Genomic DNA, 16471 nt, shown 5'->3' with positions numbered 1-16471 from the left:
ATATAATTTACAAACATAATCTGAATGAGTAGAGTCAATATATCCTACAGGTTGATGCATATAAACTTCTTCTTTAAGATAGCCATGAAGGAAAGCATTTGACACATCAAGTTGTCTTAATTCCCATTGACAGCTCACAGCAATAGCTAGGACTAGTCTTACTATAGCAGGTTTAATAACAGGACTAAATGTCTCAAGAAAATCCACACTTGCCTACTGATGGATTCCCTTAGCAACCAGCCTTGCCTAGTATCTAGAAATGGTACCATCACTATTCAACTTAAGCTTAAACACCCATTTTCATCCAACCAAATTAACATGAGGAGGAGCAGGAACAAGGAACTAGGTCTGTTGTCTCTGGAGAGCTTGAAATTTAGCATTCATAGCCTCACACCACATAGGATATTTATCAACAATCTAATAGGAAGGTGGTTTAGTATATGTGTAGTCAATAGTGGCTTTATAACGAAGTTTGGAGGTAGGCTTGGTAATCCCACTTTTGGACCTGGTTTGCATAGGATGGCAATTTGAAGCAGCAACAGGTAAAGAAGCTGGTATGGGATCAGGTAAGGAATTAGGTAAGGGCTCAGGTAATGTAGTAGGTGTAAGATCAGATAAGGAAGTAGACAATGAGGAAGAATTAGGTAAGATAGTAGAAGTAGAAAGAGTGTTAGACAATAAAGAAGTAGCTATAGTAGATGAAGACACAGGAGTATGACTTGACTGATGAGTGGGATGGAAAGACATAGGAGTAAGATTTGACTGGGAAACAGAAGATGGATAAGAACCAAGCAAGGAAGACCGGTTGGTAGAATGGAAAAAGAGCTGATTGGACAACCAGGTTGGTGTAACAGTGTTATGAGAAGTGGTAGAACCAAGTGTAATAAATAAGGAACTAGGAAATTTTTATTCATTAAAAAGGACATGCTTGGAAGTATAAACACGATTGTATGAGGATCAAGACAAAGATATCCTTTACAATGAGTAGGATAACCAATGAAGATACATTCCCTAGTTCTGGATTCTAGTTTATGAGCAGTATATGATCTAAGATTGGGGTAACAGGCACAGCCAAAAATTTTGAGATGAGTCAGATCAAGGGAAGTGGAATAAAGCTTAGACCAAGGATATTTCCAATTTAGAACAATTGTAGGCATCAAGTTAATTAAAGTAATAGCTGTCTGTGCTACAAAAGTCCAAAAGGAATAATCCAAGAAAGCTTGAGTCAAAAGAGTAATGACAGTCTGAATGATGTGCCTACGTTTTCTCTCAGCAACCCCATTTTGTTGAGGTGTATGAGAGCAAGACAGTTAATACCATGGTTTGATAAACAAGATTTGAATTCATTGATTTGTCACCATAGCATTAAAATGAACAAATTTAGCAAAGGCTTCAAATTTAGATTTCAGTGGGTAAAGCCAACTGAGGCTAGAATAATGATCAATAAACAATATATAATATCTAAAGCCATTGGCAGAAACAACAGTAGCAAGACCCCACAAGTTAGAATGCACAAGTTCAAAGGGAAAAGAAGCCTTAAACTGAGAATTTGGAAATGGAACATTGTGCATTTTACCATACAAGTAGTGAATACAAGATTGATCAATATCATTGATATTATTATGTAAAAAATTGATCTTAGGAAACAAACAATGGAGAGCTTGATCATTAGGATAACCAAGTCTCATATGCCATAGAGTTTTATTGAAAACAGATGACTTAGAAACCTTATGGTAGGCCTTAGGAGACAAGGAAAGTTGAGATGCTTGATGAGGATAGATGGGATAAACACCATCTTCACTCTTGCCCTGGTATAGAATTCTACCCGTGTCCAAGGCCTGGATTGAAATGATATTTTTATCAAAATAACACCAGCAGTTATTGTCATGGCACAATTTATGAATAGATGCAAGATTGGATGCAATGGATGGCACTCTAAGGACATTGCTGAATTTCAGAGAAAGAGGAAGGAATGAAGGTTGTACCAGTATGTGTGATAGGCAAGGTTTGACCATTACCAACTTTAAGTTGATCTTGTGTGGTGCAGGGCTTTGGGAAGCTTAAATGATGAAGGTTAGCTATTACATGATCAGTGGCTACACTATTAGCAAGCCAGGGCTTATCTTAAGTGAGGCAGGCAATAGAAGCTATAGCCATTGCTGCAAGCTTTGCAGGTGGATGCTTGCCTTGATAAGCATAGTCCATCCTGTGATAGCAATCCACAGCCAAATGACCAAGCTTTCCACAAATTTGACACATAGGCCTATCTGATCTAATCCCACCAGAACTAGATTAACCTTGTTGGAAATGATTGAAAGGATGAAACTGTGAAGGTTGACCACTGAAACTTCTACCACCTCTACCTCCTCTATTGTTAAAATTTCCTTTGCCTCTTCTTCTATTGTGGTTCTGATTAAAACCATTACTATTAGACTTTTGATTAGTTGATGCTGCCAAGGCAAAGATAGAATCTTTAACCTCTATGCCTTCATTGAGAGACTCTTCTTCTGCATTTAGCATAGTTGAGAGCTCATCAAAACCAAGCTGAGTACTTCTTATTCTAATTGTTGATCTGAATGCATTATCCTCTTTTGGTAGTCCCTTAATTGCAATATGGAGCAATTCTTCATCATGAACAGTTACCCCAACTGCTAGTAACTTGTCTCTGACAACTTTAATTTTTTGAAGATACACATCAACAGTATCACTTCCCTTTTTCAAGTTATGCAGCTCACTCTTAAGATTCATAATATTAGATCTTGAAACTGAAGAAAACCTATTTTCAAGTACTTTCCAAACTTCCACAGCAAAAGCACATCCAACAATGAGTGCAAGCACTGATGGTGGTAAGGTTGAACTAATAAAGGTAAGCAAAGCCTTTTCCTTAGACTTCCAAATCAAAAAATCTAGATTCACAATTGTAGTATATGAACTAGATAAATCCTTGAGAAATTTCTCAGGAATTAGTTAAGGCTCTTCAAGCAACTCATACAGAGAATAGGCTTCAAGAACCATGGTGATTTGATGTTTCCAGACAATATAATTGCTATTATCTAGCTTCACTGTCATCATATTTGACATATTAGACAGAAGTAAAAGAGGCTGATTTACCAGATTAGCAGCTAAACCTACTAACATTGAAGAGATTGAGGTTGATGAAGACGAAGCCATTGTTGAGCTTTTAGATTACACATTCTTCTTATATCTTCTATACTTAGAAAATTTCTAAAAGAATAAAGATCAATAATTATCTCATTAATCAAATATTTAAATTTCAAGTTTTTATAGCCTAAAATTATGCATAAAAAATAAGTTTATAAATTGAATAATAAATAACATCCGATTGATACAGAATTTGGCATGTATGTTAAGAACATAAATATTATGCAATCCAACAGTCAAATATTCAAAATATGTAGTCATGTTAATTTTTATAATGAGAGTTGTAATTACTGGCTACAACCAAATTTGTAATCAAATTTTGTCCCGAGTATCTTTGAATATACACGTTCAGGAAGAGGCTAGAATATGATAACTGAATTAGTCCCATAAGTTTTTGAGGTGGCTCCCTTCCCCTAGTCACCGCATGAATTTGCGGTTGTCACCTATTGACCTATTGAGCAAACCGAGTCCAGCAGCCAGAAGTTCTATCCAATGTTACAATCAACCACTTTAGAATTGTGGCAAAAATTATGCCTAGACTTACTGTTTGAACAATTATACAACGAACTAGCTTAATGGGAGTCCATCATAAAAGCAAACTGGCCCACCCACGGAGTATGGGCATTAAAAACTTACTCAAGCTAGGCATGTGATCTCTTGAAATCTTGACTTTTGAGCATTTGATTGTCGACTCAAGGTCTAACCACATGCATGGAAGTGAGAGAAAGACACCCCATGAAAATGGAATCGATCCAAGTATCAATTGTCGATCGGCACTTGATGACAGAAGTAAAGTGTCGATTACGAAGCTTTGACAACCGATTGGCAGTTAAGCTTCTCTAAAATGACCGGGTTTCTACTATCGCAGGATAGAACCAAATGTTGTTACCTAGGCCAACATGTGCCCACGATGACCTCGTAGAAACTAGAAGGCAACAGCTTAGGAATGAGATAGGTTATTTTAATAAATAAATAAAATACATTCTCACATTATAATGTTGAGAAGCCTAACATTTTCCAGAGGGACAAAGTCCAAAAAAAGAAATACCGGTTAGACTTGCTTTAAGTGACGCACTTGGTTGTCATAGATAATTTTTTTATAATTTAATTTCTATGGAGTGCTTGACGGGTTAAATTGTGGTGGCATAACTACTAGAGCAATCAATTTCCATGGAGTGCTTGACCAGCTATAGTCACTCAAAGAAAAAATTGCAATCTCAAGTACGAGCATCTGTCTCCATAAAAAGACCAGCTATAGTCATTCAAAGAAAAAATGGCAATCTCAAGCACAAGCATCTGTCTCCATATATAAAAAGAGTGTTTCGTGGCATAGTTTCTCTTCTGTGTTTTTTCTTGATGGCCAAGTCTTATTCAACTGGGAAAAGCCCTTCAGCAATGTCCTTGATGCTATTGCTTGTGATGCTGATGGCTAGCCTAGACATAACAGGTCTCTCTCTCTCTCTCTCTTTTATGTTATACATTATGCTCCAAAATCAAAACTAATCAAATAAAACCTCTATATGATCAATTTATAAGTTCTTATAAAGAGTACATATTCCATATATCCTGAGAAGGATTTTGATTCTTCACATTCAAATCTTTTACATCATGCTTATATTCTTGCACACCATATGTAAAACTACCAGTTACCACCGCACTTGTTGGGCGAGTCAGCACCTCTCGAAGCCCTAAGGCCAATTTGAATGGAGGGGGAGGGCTTGGGTTTGAGCTTGGGGTAGCAAGAGAAAAGTTATCTTAGGAGTTCGAGTACTTTTTTTGGGATGGCCTTAGGCCTTACACCTATAAGACCTTTATTTACTCTCCTTGGATACATCATGCATGCACAACCTCAAATCAATCATTTTTTAATTACCCTTCCATCCACATATATCGCATTTTCTTTATATAAATAAACTTAAAATTTCAAAACTATATGAATATCCAGGGAGTTCTTGAATGTAGATTTATTAAATATTTGGCAAGCATATATGGTTAGCACATAATTTGACATGTTCTATCTAAATCAGCTGCCAAGATAGGTGTTTGCTACGGAACGGTTGGCAACAACTTACCATCCCCAGGAGAAGTTATAGATATGTACAAACAATACAACTTCGGAAGGATGCGACTCTATAACCAAAACCAAGATGCTCTCCAAGCCCTTAGAGGCACCAAAATTGAGCTAATGCTTGGTGTCCCTAATGAAGAGCTTCAACGCATTGCTTCAAGTCAAGATCATGCAAACACATGGATCCAAAACAATGTGCAAAAATATGGAGATGTCACATTCAGATACATTGCAGTTGGCAATGAAATAAAGCCTGACGGCCCACATGCACAATTTCTTTTCCCTGCTATGCAAAACATTCGAACTGCAATATATAATGCTGGCCTTGGATATAAGAATATTAAAGTCTCCACTCCCATTTATCAACCTGCCCTTGCACGGTCCTACCCTCCATCAAAAGGCTCCTTCACGTCTGAATACCGATCACTTCTTGATCCTATCATTGACTTCTTAGTGAAGAATAAGTACCCATTACTCGTTAACATGTATCCATACTTCAGTTACATTGGTGACACTCAACACATTCATCTTGAGTATGCTCTTTTTACTTCTCCATCAGTCGTAGTGCAAGATGGCGAACATGGATACCAAAATATTTTTGATGCCATTTTGGACGCCTTTTACTCAGCATTAGAGAAGGCCAATGGAGGGTCTTTGAAGATCGTTGTGTCTGAGACTGGTTGGCCCACTAAAGGAGGAAAGGCAACTAGTTTTGAATATGCAAAGACTTACAACTCAAATTTGATTAGGCATGTGATGAAGACAGGGACTCCAAAGAGGCCTGACGAGCCTATAGAGACTTACATTTTCGCCATGTTTAATGAGAATCAGAAGACTCCTCCTGGTATTGAGAACAATTGGGGGCTCTTTTATCCGAACAAACAGCCTAAATACCAAATTAAGTTTAATTAGAATGAGCAAGTCTAGCTAGAGCACTTATAAATAAGGAAAGCTTTTATGTGTATTATCACTATAAATAAGACTTACTTGTAGTCCCTTTGCATGGCAGGGAACCAAGTTTATTATATTTGTATCTATCCAAGATGTGAAAATAGTCTTAATGAAGTATTGTTCTTGTCACAATATGATCATCTCTTTTGCATGTTTGCATATTTGCATATTTGGTACAATACCACATTCATTTTGTTTTCAAAATTATAAATGAATCGGGAGTTCTGACACCATCATAGTTTTACATATTAGGACCAAGGCCTTTGTTTCTTAATCTATTTGAAAAATTCCATGGCGGCATGCATGGTCTATCAACTCAAATCCATTACAGAAAACTTTTAAATGGCCATAGAGAATTAGGGTGCTTCTATTCCATGGTAGAAAATCATGTTTGAGAGATTTCCCATGATTTGTTCATAAGAACACATTTCTTTAAAATGATGGATGAGTGGAGATGAAAAGACATTTCAAAATAGGTTCTTCCAAACAAGCTACCATTCATTCCAAATGTATACCAAGGAACTCTTTGCTAAGCTTAGAATTAAAAGAACACCACCAAGAATATAGCAATAACAAGGGTGGAAAAAGGTATTTATCAACTTATGTACCTCAAAGATTAAATGGCTTCAACTAGAAACGAGATGTGGCAAATTCTGTAAGCCTGTCGCAATTTGTTTTTCAATAAGAGATTTTGAAGGGTTGACAAAAGCATATATGATTACAACAATAAATTTTCTCAAAAACTTGATGTGTATAGTGTGGAAGCTACCAAAAAAAAAAAAAAAAAACAAAAAAACAAAAAAACAAAACAAAATACATCTGCTTCAAGAAAAATAACCTCGAATCTCAAAAGGATCTTTGAATCCACAAGGAGAAAGGGTATAGATCATCCACTAGAAAATAGAGAAACAAAATTCTTAATTTTTATTAAACTAAATCTGAATATTTTTAAATTAAAAAAAAAAAAAGACTTGAAGACTTATTTAACGGCTCTCTAAAACTTGACAAATAAGAAAACATATTCTAAAACATATCATAATCAATACCCTATTGATGAAACAATTTACTAAACCCACAATTCTGACCAATTTCTATATTATATTACATATGATTTAGATCGGAAAATGGTAAGCACAAGAAAGTGTAAAGAAATTCTTTTAAATAACTTTCTAATTTTTTTAGAAATAATTATTTCTATAATCTAATCTTTTATTTTATTATATTTTTTATTAATAAACTTATAGTAATAAATAATTAAAATAAATATATAAATAAGTATAAGGGTCTCTTATCATAATAAGACTATAATTTGACTTTAAAAACATTAAATGCATCTAAAATTGAGAAAATAATAATCTAGACCTAGCTAAATTTAAAAAATACATAAAAATACCAAAAATAATAAATTACAAAAATTAAATTATATATTTTGTTCAAAACTTCACAAAGGCAACAGGATAGGATAATATAAAAGCTTTATTGTTATTCATATTGTCCCAACTCCTAACACCTTTATTGTTATTTGTTTAAAGATAAAGTTTGGCTATAAACTTAGTTGTGGTTAATAGTTACAACTTCTACTAGAAAAATTAACATATCTGCGTATTTTAAAAATATAATCATTAGATTACGTGTTATTTATGCACATAAATCAAATTTTGTGTCAATCGATAATATTATACTACAAAAACTTGAAATTTAAACATTTGATTGATGACATAGTTATTGATCTTTAATCTTCTAGAAATTTTGCAAGCGTGGAAGATATAAAAAGAAAACATGATCTAATGGTGAATTTGTAAAAATTCACATTTGATAAAAAGACATTGGGTGAAATTATATTCTTTTGCTGCAACTAAATTTATAGCCAAATTTTATCATTTGTTTAAATCCATGAGTGTCACTGCACAACAAGTGAAAGTTTCTACTCTTTGAAAAAAATGGTATGAGAGTTTTTGCTATGGCACAAGTAGTATATATCAGAGCCACTATTATCGCATGACAAGACCAAATGTCGTTCCCAAGTCAACAAACATGTGCAAATGATGACCTCGTAGATAGATCATTGTAATAAATAAATAAATATCATTCTCACAACGCAATGTAGGGAAGCCTAACATTCAAAAGAACAACCAGTTAGACCAAGTGATGCACTTGGTTTAACTTAATTGTCATGGAGTGATTGACGGGTTAAATTGTGGAGGCAAAACCAGTAAGCAGTCCATTTCCATGGAGTGCTTGACTACCTACAGTCACTCAAAAATCTCAATCTCAAGCACAAGCATCTCTCTCTATAAAGAGAGTACTCGGCGGCATAGTTTCTTTCATTCCAAGCTATTAGTCTCCGTTTCTCTTCTATGTTTTTCTCAATGGTCGGGACTTATTCAACTGGGAAAAGCCCTTCAGCAATTTCCTTAATGCTACTGTTTGTGATGCTGATGGCTAGCCTAGACATAACAGGTCTCTCTCTCTCTCTTTCTCTCATTTTATGAGTTCTAATACTCCGTACGTATTCCATGTGACCTAAGAATGCTTGAACAATTACAATAACTGTAGATTCATAATAAACTTCACAATTTTTTAAGTTGGTAGGTTGTGATTGGTGTACAAGAAAATTAATGTCAATGGTAATTCTATATGAAAGTGATATTATACTAATCATAACCAACCACCTCAAATGATGCGAAAGAAATTCTAAAATTTGTTATGTAAGTAGCATTGTTGGAACAATTAACATGTAGGACATAAGCTCACCTTAGAAAACCAAAAGACTAGTTACATGTACTCTCTATACTTGTCTATTGTATGCCAAATATTACCTTAGTAAAAATTATTTATTATCCAATTCTATAATCATGTTTTCTGTTTGTTTTAAAAGCATAATAAAACTATAATTCTGAGTATTTTACAAACTTAAAGAGAAAATATCTTTTAATCTTCTTAATATTTGTTTAGCATGATAATGACAGATATGGCTAATTTCACATGTCTCTACATTTATAAGTTTGGTAAAATTGATCTAATAAAAACCTATAGGCATGAATGATAGTTTTACACTATGTTTGGAATGGAGGAAGACGGAGGGTGAGGAGATGAGATTAGAGTAGGAAGTATTTGGAATATACTATTTAATACATTCTAGTCATCTTCCATTCCCCTCTCCTCTACTCTCCCCTCCTCTCCATCTATCAAAACATAGGATTAAACACTAAGAGTACGTGTAAATTTAACTTTGTGTATATGATGAAGTAAAATCTAACTAGCTTCATGACAAATAACTTCTATTAGACTTTGTATTTCTCTAAACCCATAATTGGACTTTAACTTGATGCTCTCTAAACAGTACACACCCACCTTTTTGTGTCAAATCTCTAATTCATCATTTGTCAATCATCATTCCATCCATATACATCACATTTTCTTTGTATAAATAAACTTTAAATTTCAATACCATATGAATCAGACAAACTATAACTGTAGATTTATTAAATACTTTGTGAGCATATGATGGGAATATGGATAAAATTTGACATGTTGTTCTATCAGAATCAGCTGCCAAGATAGGTGTTTGCTATGGAATGTGTGGCAAGTGGCAACAACTTACCATCCCCAGGAGAAGTTATAAATATGTATAAACAATATAACATCGGAAGGATGAGACTCTATGACCCAAACCTAAATGCTCTCCAAGCCCTCAGAGGCACCAATATTGAGCTCATGCTTGGTATCCCTGATAAAGAGCTTAAAGGAATTGCTTCAAGCCAGGACTACGCAAACACATGAATCTGAAACAATGTGCAAAACTATTGAGATGTCACATTCAGATATATTGCAGTTGGCAATGAAATAAAGCCTTACGGTCCATTTGCACAATTTCTTTTCCCTGCCATGCAAAACATTCGAACTACAGTTTATAATGCTAGCCTTGGAAAAAAGATTCAAGTCTCCACTCCCATTAATCAAGCTGCCTTTGCAGAGTCCTACCCTCCATCAAAAGGCTCCTTCACATCTGAATACCAATCACTTCTTGATTCTATCATTGGCTTCTTAGTGAAGTATAAGTACCCATTGGGCGGACAGTTTCTTTTTTCAGCATGGGGGGAGTTCGTAAATTCTTCATTGAGTCAAATTTTTTTCATTTAGTTTTAGAGGAAGGGGGTCATTATTTCATGTTAAGGATTTTTGAGAGGGGCAAATTCTTTATGAGATCAGTCTTTATGGGCAGGAATGCAGCACAGTGGCTGATGTCTAGCATAGAACACCTTGTTATTGGGGTGAGTTCCATACAGTTTTTTAATCTTAGAGAAGGTGACACAGCTTTTACTCTCCAATGGAGTTCCAACTCTGCTGGTCAGTTCTTACTGTTGACTGAGCTCAAAGCTGGTAGGTCTAGGAGGTCGATTATTATTCCGGAAGGTAAAGAGAGACATGGTTAGAGGGCTTTCGGCCTTGAACTAAGAAAACTGCTGAACCCTTCTCAATATGCAGTGGGAGGAAATGGATTTCCCAAATTCATTCCTCAGGTGCGTAGGTATAACTTGGAGGCTGTAGGTTCTAGAACTTTTGCTAAAGTTGTGCAAGGCTCACATGGAAGAACAGAGGAAAGGAAGCAACCAAAGCAACTAGGAGCCACTGCCAAAAGGAAGTTACCACAGATAGGGGAGGAGAAGATGGGAGTGAATCTGAGAATCTTTGGTGTAAAAGAGGGGGATTTACCGATGGTGAAATCTGACAGGATGGAGGTGGTGGGAGAAGCTAGAAGGGAGCTTTGCTCTTATGAGGTGGCAGAGGTTGGTGAGCAAAACCTGGCAGACACTAGGCTACCTTTCCCTAGTATTAATTTGAATTCAAAAGATTTTGATATGGGGAAGAAAAGTGATGCTAGGAGATCTTGCTGGTCTGGGAGAGGTCTTGTCGTGGAGGTTGATGTGAGGGGGAGGAGGCGGGTTTTCTGGGATAGAAAGAAAGGGGGAGATACGAAGTGCAGAGGGGATTCACGTGTATCTGGTAGAGAGACTTCTAAGGCTTTTAAATGGATTCAACGGAGCTCTAAACAGGCTGTAGTTAAGCCTTTTATGGGCCTTGGAACAAGCCCAGAGTTGACTGACACTAGTGAGGGTCTTTTTTCAGGCCCACGTCTTGTTGAAGTGGGAGAGAGCTCTTGGGCTGATGTAGGAGCTTTAGCCCAGGTCCAGTTGGAAGCAGATTTAGAGATAGGGGTGTCGGGCCAGTGCACGTCGTCCTCCGTTGAGCCCTTGCTAGCATCTGGTGAGGCCGATGGCTTCACCGGTACCAGTTCCGGCGAGCCCACGCCGATACAGGGTAAGGACGACGATCCTTTCTGCGCCGGTACATGCTCCGACGAGCTCACGGTGGCTCTGGAAAAGGCCGATGGCCCTATCTCCACCGGAAACAACCCTGTTTTGCCTTCGTTTTTACTGGGCAAGGCCGACGACTCCTTCCTTGTCGGAACTAGCTCTAATGAGTCCACGTCAACACCGAGTAAGTCAGATAACTTGCTTCCGTGGTCACCAGTTGAAGGTTTTTTATCTGTTTTTCTTCTGAGCTTATTGCAGACTGGTCTTTTGGCTTTGGGTGACTATGAAGGGGACGAAGGTGGCTTGGACAATAGTGCTGTCTTGCCGAAAGCTGCCCTTGAATTTAAGCAACCCAGATCAGCGGAGTTACCCACGTTGGCATTGAGTGTTGTCCCTGGGGTGTGTACTTTGGTGGAGGAAGGTTTGAATTTTTCTGATATGGGTTTGGGTGGTGAAGATAGTTCACCTATTCCTCTGTTGGCTATCACTCCCTGTGGGTTACCTCTATCAGATGAGCTGAACCGTGATAACCAAGCAGTGGAGTGTGTGGATACTCAGGATACTTCTAGATGGGTGAAGAATAGGCTCCCTGGTTTTAGTAAATTGGTGGGGCTGCCTTTGTGCCGTCATGAGAAGTTATGCATTGCTTTGTTACAGAAGATTGAGAGGGAGACGGAGGCTGCCAAAGTGCTAAACAGGAAAGGTACAAAATCTAGAAAAGCGGTTATCTATAAGGACAAGGGAAAGAGAGAGCTGAGGAACTTGTAGTCTTCGGTTAACTACGATGGTAGGTAGTGGTTGGTTGCTGAGCTTCTTTTCAGCCGGGAACTTCATGTCTTTATGCATTTAAAAATTCTCTCTTGGAATGTTAGGGGGCTGAATGATTGTCGGAAACGTTTAATAGTGAAGAATTGTTTGTGTGAGTGGAAGTGTGATGTTATATGCCTTCAAGAAAATAAACTTACTGGTATGGATAGACAGATGGTAGGTAATTTGTGGAGCTGTCCTTATGTGGGTTGGGTGGCCTTGGATGCTGTCCAGACGGGCGGAGGGGTTGTGACGATGTGGGATAGAAGGGTTTTAGAGAGGACGGAGGTTTTGGTGGGCTCTTTCTCTGTGTCTATTCGGTGGCAAGGGGTGGGAGACGACTTCAGTTGGGCGTGTTCGGGGGTTTATGGCCCAATTGATAACAATGCGAGGGGGTTAATGTGGGATGAGTTGGTTGGTGTTCAGCATTACTAGAATGTCCCTTGGTGTTGCATTGGGGATTTCAATATTGTCCGCTTCCCTAGTGAACGGTTGGGTAATTCTCGTCTTACTCCGGCTATGGAACTTTTTTCGGAGTTCGTTGAGGATCTTAATTTGATAGATTTGCCTTTGGAGGGAGGGAGCTTTACTTGGTCTAGCGGGTCAGAGAGGCCTTCGATGTCCAGGATAGACAGAGTTTTGGTGTCTCATGATTGGGAGGAGCAATATCCGGATGTGACCCAACGGATTCTCCCTTGTCCTGTTTCTGACCATTTTCCAATTCTAGTGGAGGTAGGGGAATGGCGAGGGGGAAAAGTCTGTTTAGGTTTGAGAATATGTGGCTTAAGACGGATGGGTTTACTGATAGAGTTCAGTCTTAGTGGAGTCAGCATTCTTTCTCTGGCACTCCTAGTTTTGTTTTTGCTAAGAAGTTGAAGGCTTTGAAAGAGGACATCATTCAGTGGAACCGATTGGAGTTTGGTCATGTTGGTCGCAAAAAGACTCATTTATTAGAGACTTTGAAATTGTTAGATGTCAAGGAAGGGGAGATTGGCCTCTCAGAGGTAGAGATTTGTGAGAAAGCTGTGATGAGATATAAAGTGGAAAATCTTCTCTCTCTGGAAGAAATCTCTTGGAGACAGAAATCAAGGATGCTATGGATTAAGGAAGGTGATAACAATACTAAATTCTTCCATAAGGTGGCTAATTCCCGTAGAAGGTTTAATCATCTGAGTTTTTTGGAGGTGGACGGGGTGATTTATGAGGAGGAATCCGAGGTGGCTGCTCAGGTAGTAAATTTTTATAAAAATTTGTACCAGGAGTCAAAGGAGTGGAGGCCTTTTATGGAAGGTTTAGAGTTTGATCAGCTAGATGGGTTGGAAAGGGGTTGGCTAGAAAGGAGGTTTGAGCAGGAGGAGATTCTTCTAGCTGTTAATGAGCTGGCTGGAGATAAAGCTCCAGGTCCTGATGGCTTCTCTATGGCTTTTTTCCACCATTGCTGGAGAGTGGTGGAAAGGGATGTTCTAGCAGTTTTTGAGGAATTTTATCAGCACAGTAAGTTTGAGAGATCTTTGAACGCTACCTTTATAGCTCTTAAGATCTTGTCTAAGGTGGAAAGGGATGTTCTAGCAGTTTCTGACCTATCAGCCTGGTGGGGAGCTTGTATAAGATCTTGTCTAAGGTTTTGGCAAATCGAATGAAACGGGTCTTAGATCAATTAATTTCTGAGTCTCAGAATAGTTTTGTGAGAGGCTGACAGATTCTTGACTCAGTTCTTATTGCTAATGAGTGTGTTGATAGTCGTGTGAAGAGTAAGATCCCGGGGGTTATTTGTAAGCTAGACATTGAGAAAGCTTACGATCATGTGAATTAGGAGGCTCTTCTGGATCTTTTAAAGAGAATGGGCTTTGGGGAGAAGTGGTGTAGTTGGATTCGCACTTGTATTTCAACTGTCCAGTTCTCTATTTTGATTAATGGGGCACCAGCTGACTTTTTTGGGAGCACGAAGGGCTTAAGACAAGCGGATCCGCTATCTCCTATGTTGTTTTTAGTTATGATGGAGGTCTTAAGTAGGATGATGAAAAGAGTTGATGGTGCTGGCTTGATCAGGGGTTTTCAGGCTATAGGCAGACGAGGTGTAGGGGAGTGTGTCTCGCATCTTTTGTTTGCGGATGATACTATTCTTTTCTGTGATGCAGATGTGGAGCAGATCCTTCATGTGCGAATGCTTCTCTTTTGTTTCCAGGTTGTCACAGGTTTAAAGGTTAATGTCTTGAAGAGCGAGTTGGTTCCTTTAGGGGAGGTTAACAATATTCATGCCTTGGCAGAGATTCTGGGTTGCCGGATTGGGTCTTTGCCTATGACCTATCTTGGTATTCCGTTGGGGGCTTCCTATAAGTCCCCTTCTATTTGGAATCCTATTTTGGAAAAAATTGGTCGGAAGTTAACCGGGTGGAAGAAGTTGGGGGCTTCCTATAAGTCCCCTTCCAAGCTTCATTTGGTGGGGTGGGATAAGGTGTGTGCTCCTAAGGCTAATGGTGGTTTGGGAATAAGGAAGTTAACTACGTTTAACAAAGCTTTACTAGGAAAATGGTTATGGCGGTTTGGGGTTAAGGAAACTCATCTTTGGAGGAGGGTGGTGGCTCTGAAGTTTGGGGAAGAGTGGGGGGGTTGGTCTTCCACACTGGGCAGGGATGTTCATGGGTGTGGTTTATGGAGAAGTATCCGAAAAGGTTGGGAGGTGTTTAGCAAACACATCCAGTTTAAGGTAGGGGTGGGGGATAGAGTGAAGCTTTGGACGGACCAGTGGTGTGGGGACTCACCACTCCATCTATCTTTCCCGGTAGTGTACGGGATTGCTTCTAATAGAGAGGCTTCGATGGCCTTGTCTCTTGAATGTTTGGGGACCGAGGCTCGGAGAAGTTGGAAGGTTCTTTTATTTAGAAATCCAAATGATTGGGAGACGGGTGTGGTGGATGATTTCCTTTAAACCCTGGGTTCTAACTTACCTCAATTTGAGCAAGGAGACTGCATAGTTTGGAAATTGTCGAAGAAATCCGCTCGTTCTACAATAAGCTCCGAAGCTCCCTGCCTATTACCTTTCCTTGGAAAGGTATTTGGAAGGCTAAGGCTCCTACTCACGCCTCGTTCTTTGTTTGGACTACGGCTTGGGAGAAGATTCTTACAGGGGATATTTTGCGTGTAGAGGATTCGATTTTGTTGATTGGTGCATTTTGTGCCGTTGTAATGGGGAGTCGGCGAATCATTTGCTTCTCCATTGTGACAAAGCTTATCTGTTGTGGAGCATGGTTTTTAGATCCTTTGGGATTTCTTGGGTTTTGCCAAGATCGGTTGCAGATATGCTTTTCGGTTGGTGGAATTGGTTTGGAAAGCACTCTTCTAGCATTTGGAATCTAGCTCTGTTATGCCTAATGTGGTGTATTTGGAGGGAGCGTAATTGGCGTACTTTTGAGGATAGGGACAAGTCTGATGACCAGTTGCTCGCTTACTCACCTCTAGTGATTCTATCCCTATGTTCCTTAGTTCTCTTCTCTGTAATTAATTTGCTATTTGTTGTCTCCATTTGTTTTCTAACTTTTTTAACTTTTTTTTTTCTTTTTCTTCTCTCTTTTTGTTTGTTTCCTTCTCTGTATTCTTTGTTCTGCCTTGTGTTTTCATGAGGTAGCTTTTAATATATATCTTTCTTACTTATCAAAAAAAAATAAGTACCCATTACTTGTTAACATGTATCCATATCTTAGTTACATTGGCAATACTCAATATGTTCATCTTGAGTATGCTTTTTTTACTCCTCCATCAGCTGAAGTGCGTGATGGTGATCTTGGATACCAAAACATTTTTGATGCCATTTTGGATGCCTTTTACTCAGCATTAGAGAAGGCCAATGGGAGCTCTTTGAAGATCGTTGTGTCCGAGACTGGTTGGCCCCTGAAGGAGGGCAGGCAATAACTTTTGAATATGCAGGCCTTTACAACAAAAATTTGATTAAGCATGTGAAGGGAGGGACTCCAAAGAGGCCTGATGGGCCTATAGAAACTTACATCATTTCCGTGTTTAATGAGAATAAGCGGACTCCTGCTTACCAAAAAAATTGGGGGCTCTTTTATCCGAACAAAATGCCTAAATACCAGTTTAAGTTTTAACAAGAATAGCAAATCTAGCTAGTGCACTTAGGAATAAGGACAGATTTTTATGTTTATTGTAA

The 16471-nt window shown here is 38.4% G+C and overlaps 1 protein-coding gene and 1 pseudogene across 1 annotated transcript; both read left to right on the top strand.

The window, feature by feature from the left end:
* The first annotated feature begins 4451 nt into the window (after positions 1-4451).
* LOC115953844 (glucan endo-1,3-beta-glucosidase, basic isoform-like) lies at positions 4452-6268 on the top strand. Its single transcript, XM_031071661.1, has 2 exons — positions 4452-4609; positions 5190-6268. Exons 1-2 carry the CDS (start codon positions 4519-4521, stop codon positions 6140-6142), a joined length of 1044 nt encoding a protein of 347 aa, XP_030927521.1. The 5' UTR covers positions 4452-4518; the 3' UTR covers positions 6143-6268.
* A 2282-nt stretch (positions 6269-8550) lies between these two features.
* LOC115953941 lies at positions 8551-16409 on the top strand (annotated as a pseudogene).
* Positions 16410-16471: the final 62 nt, after the last annotated feature.

This window comes from Quercus lobata, chromosome 7 (genome assembly GCF_001633185.2).
Source record: "Quercus lobata isolate SW786 chromosome 7, ValleyOak3.0 Primary Assembly, whole genome shotgun sequence".
NCBI lineage: Eukaryota > Viridiplantae > Streptophyta > Magnoliopsida > Fagales > Fagaceae > Quercus > Quercus lobata.
Note: the sequence above shows the minus strand (reverse complement) of the source record. Positions and strands in the feature narration are given on the sequence as shown.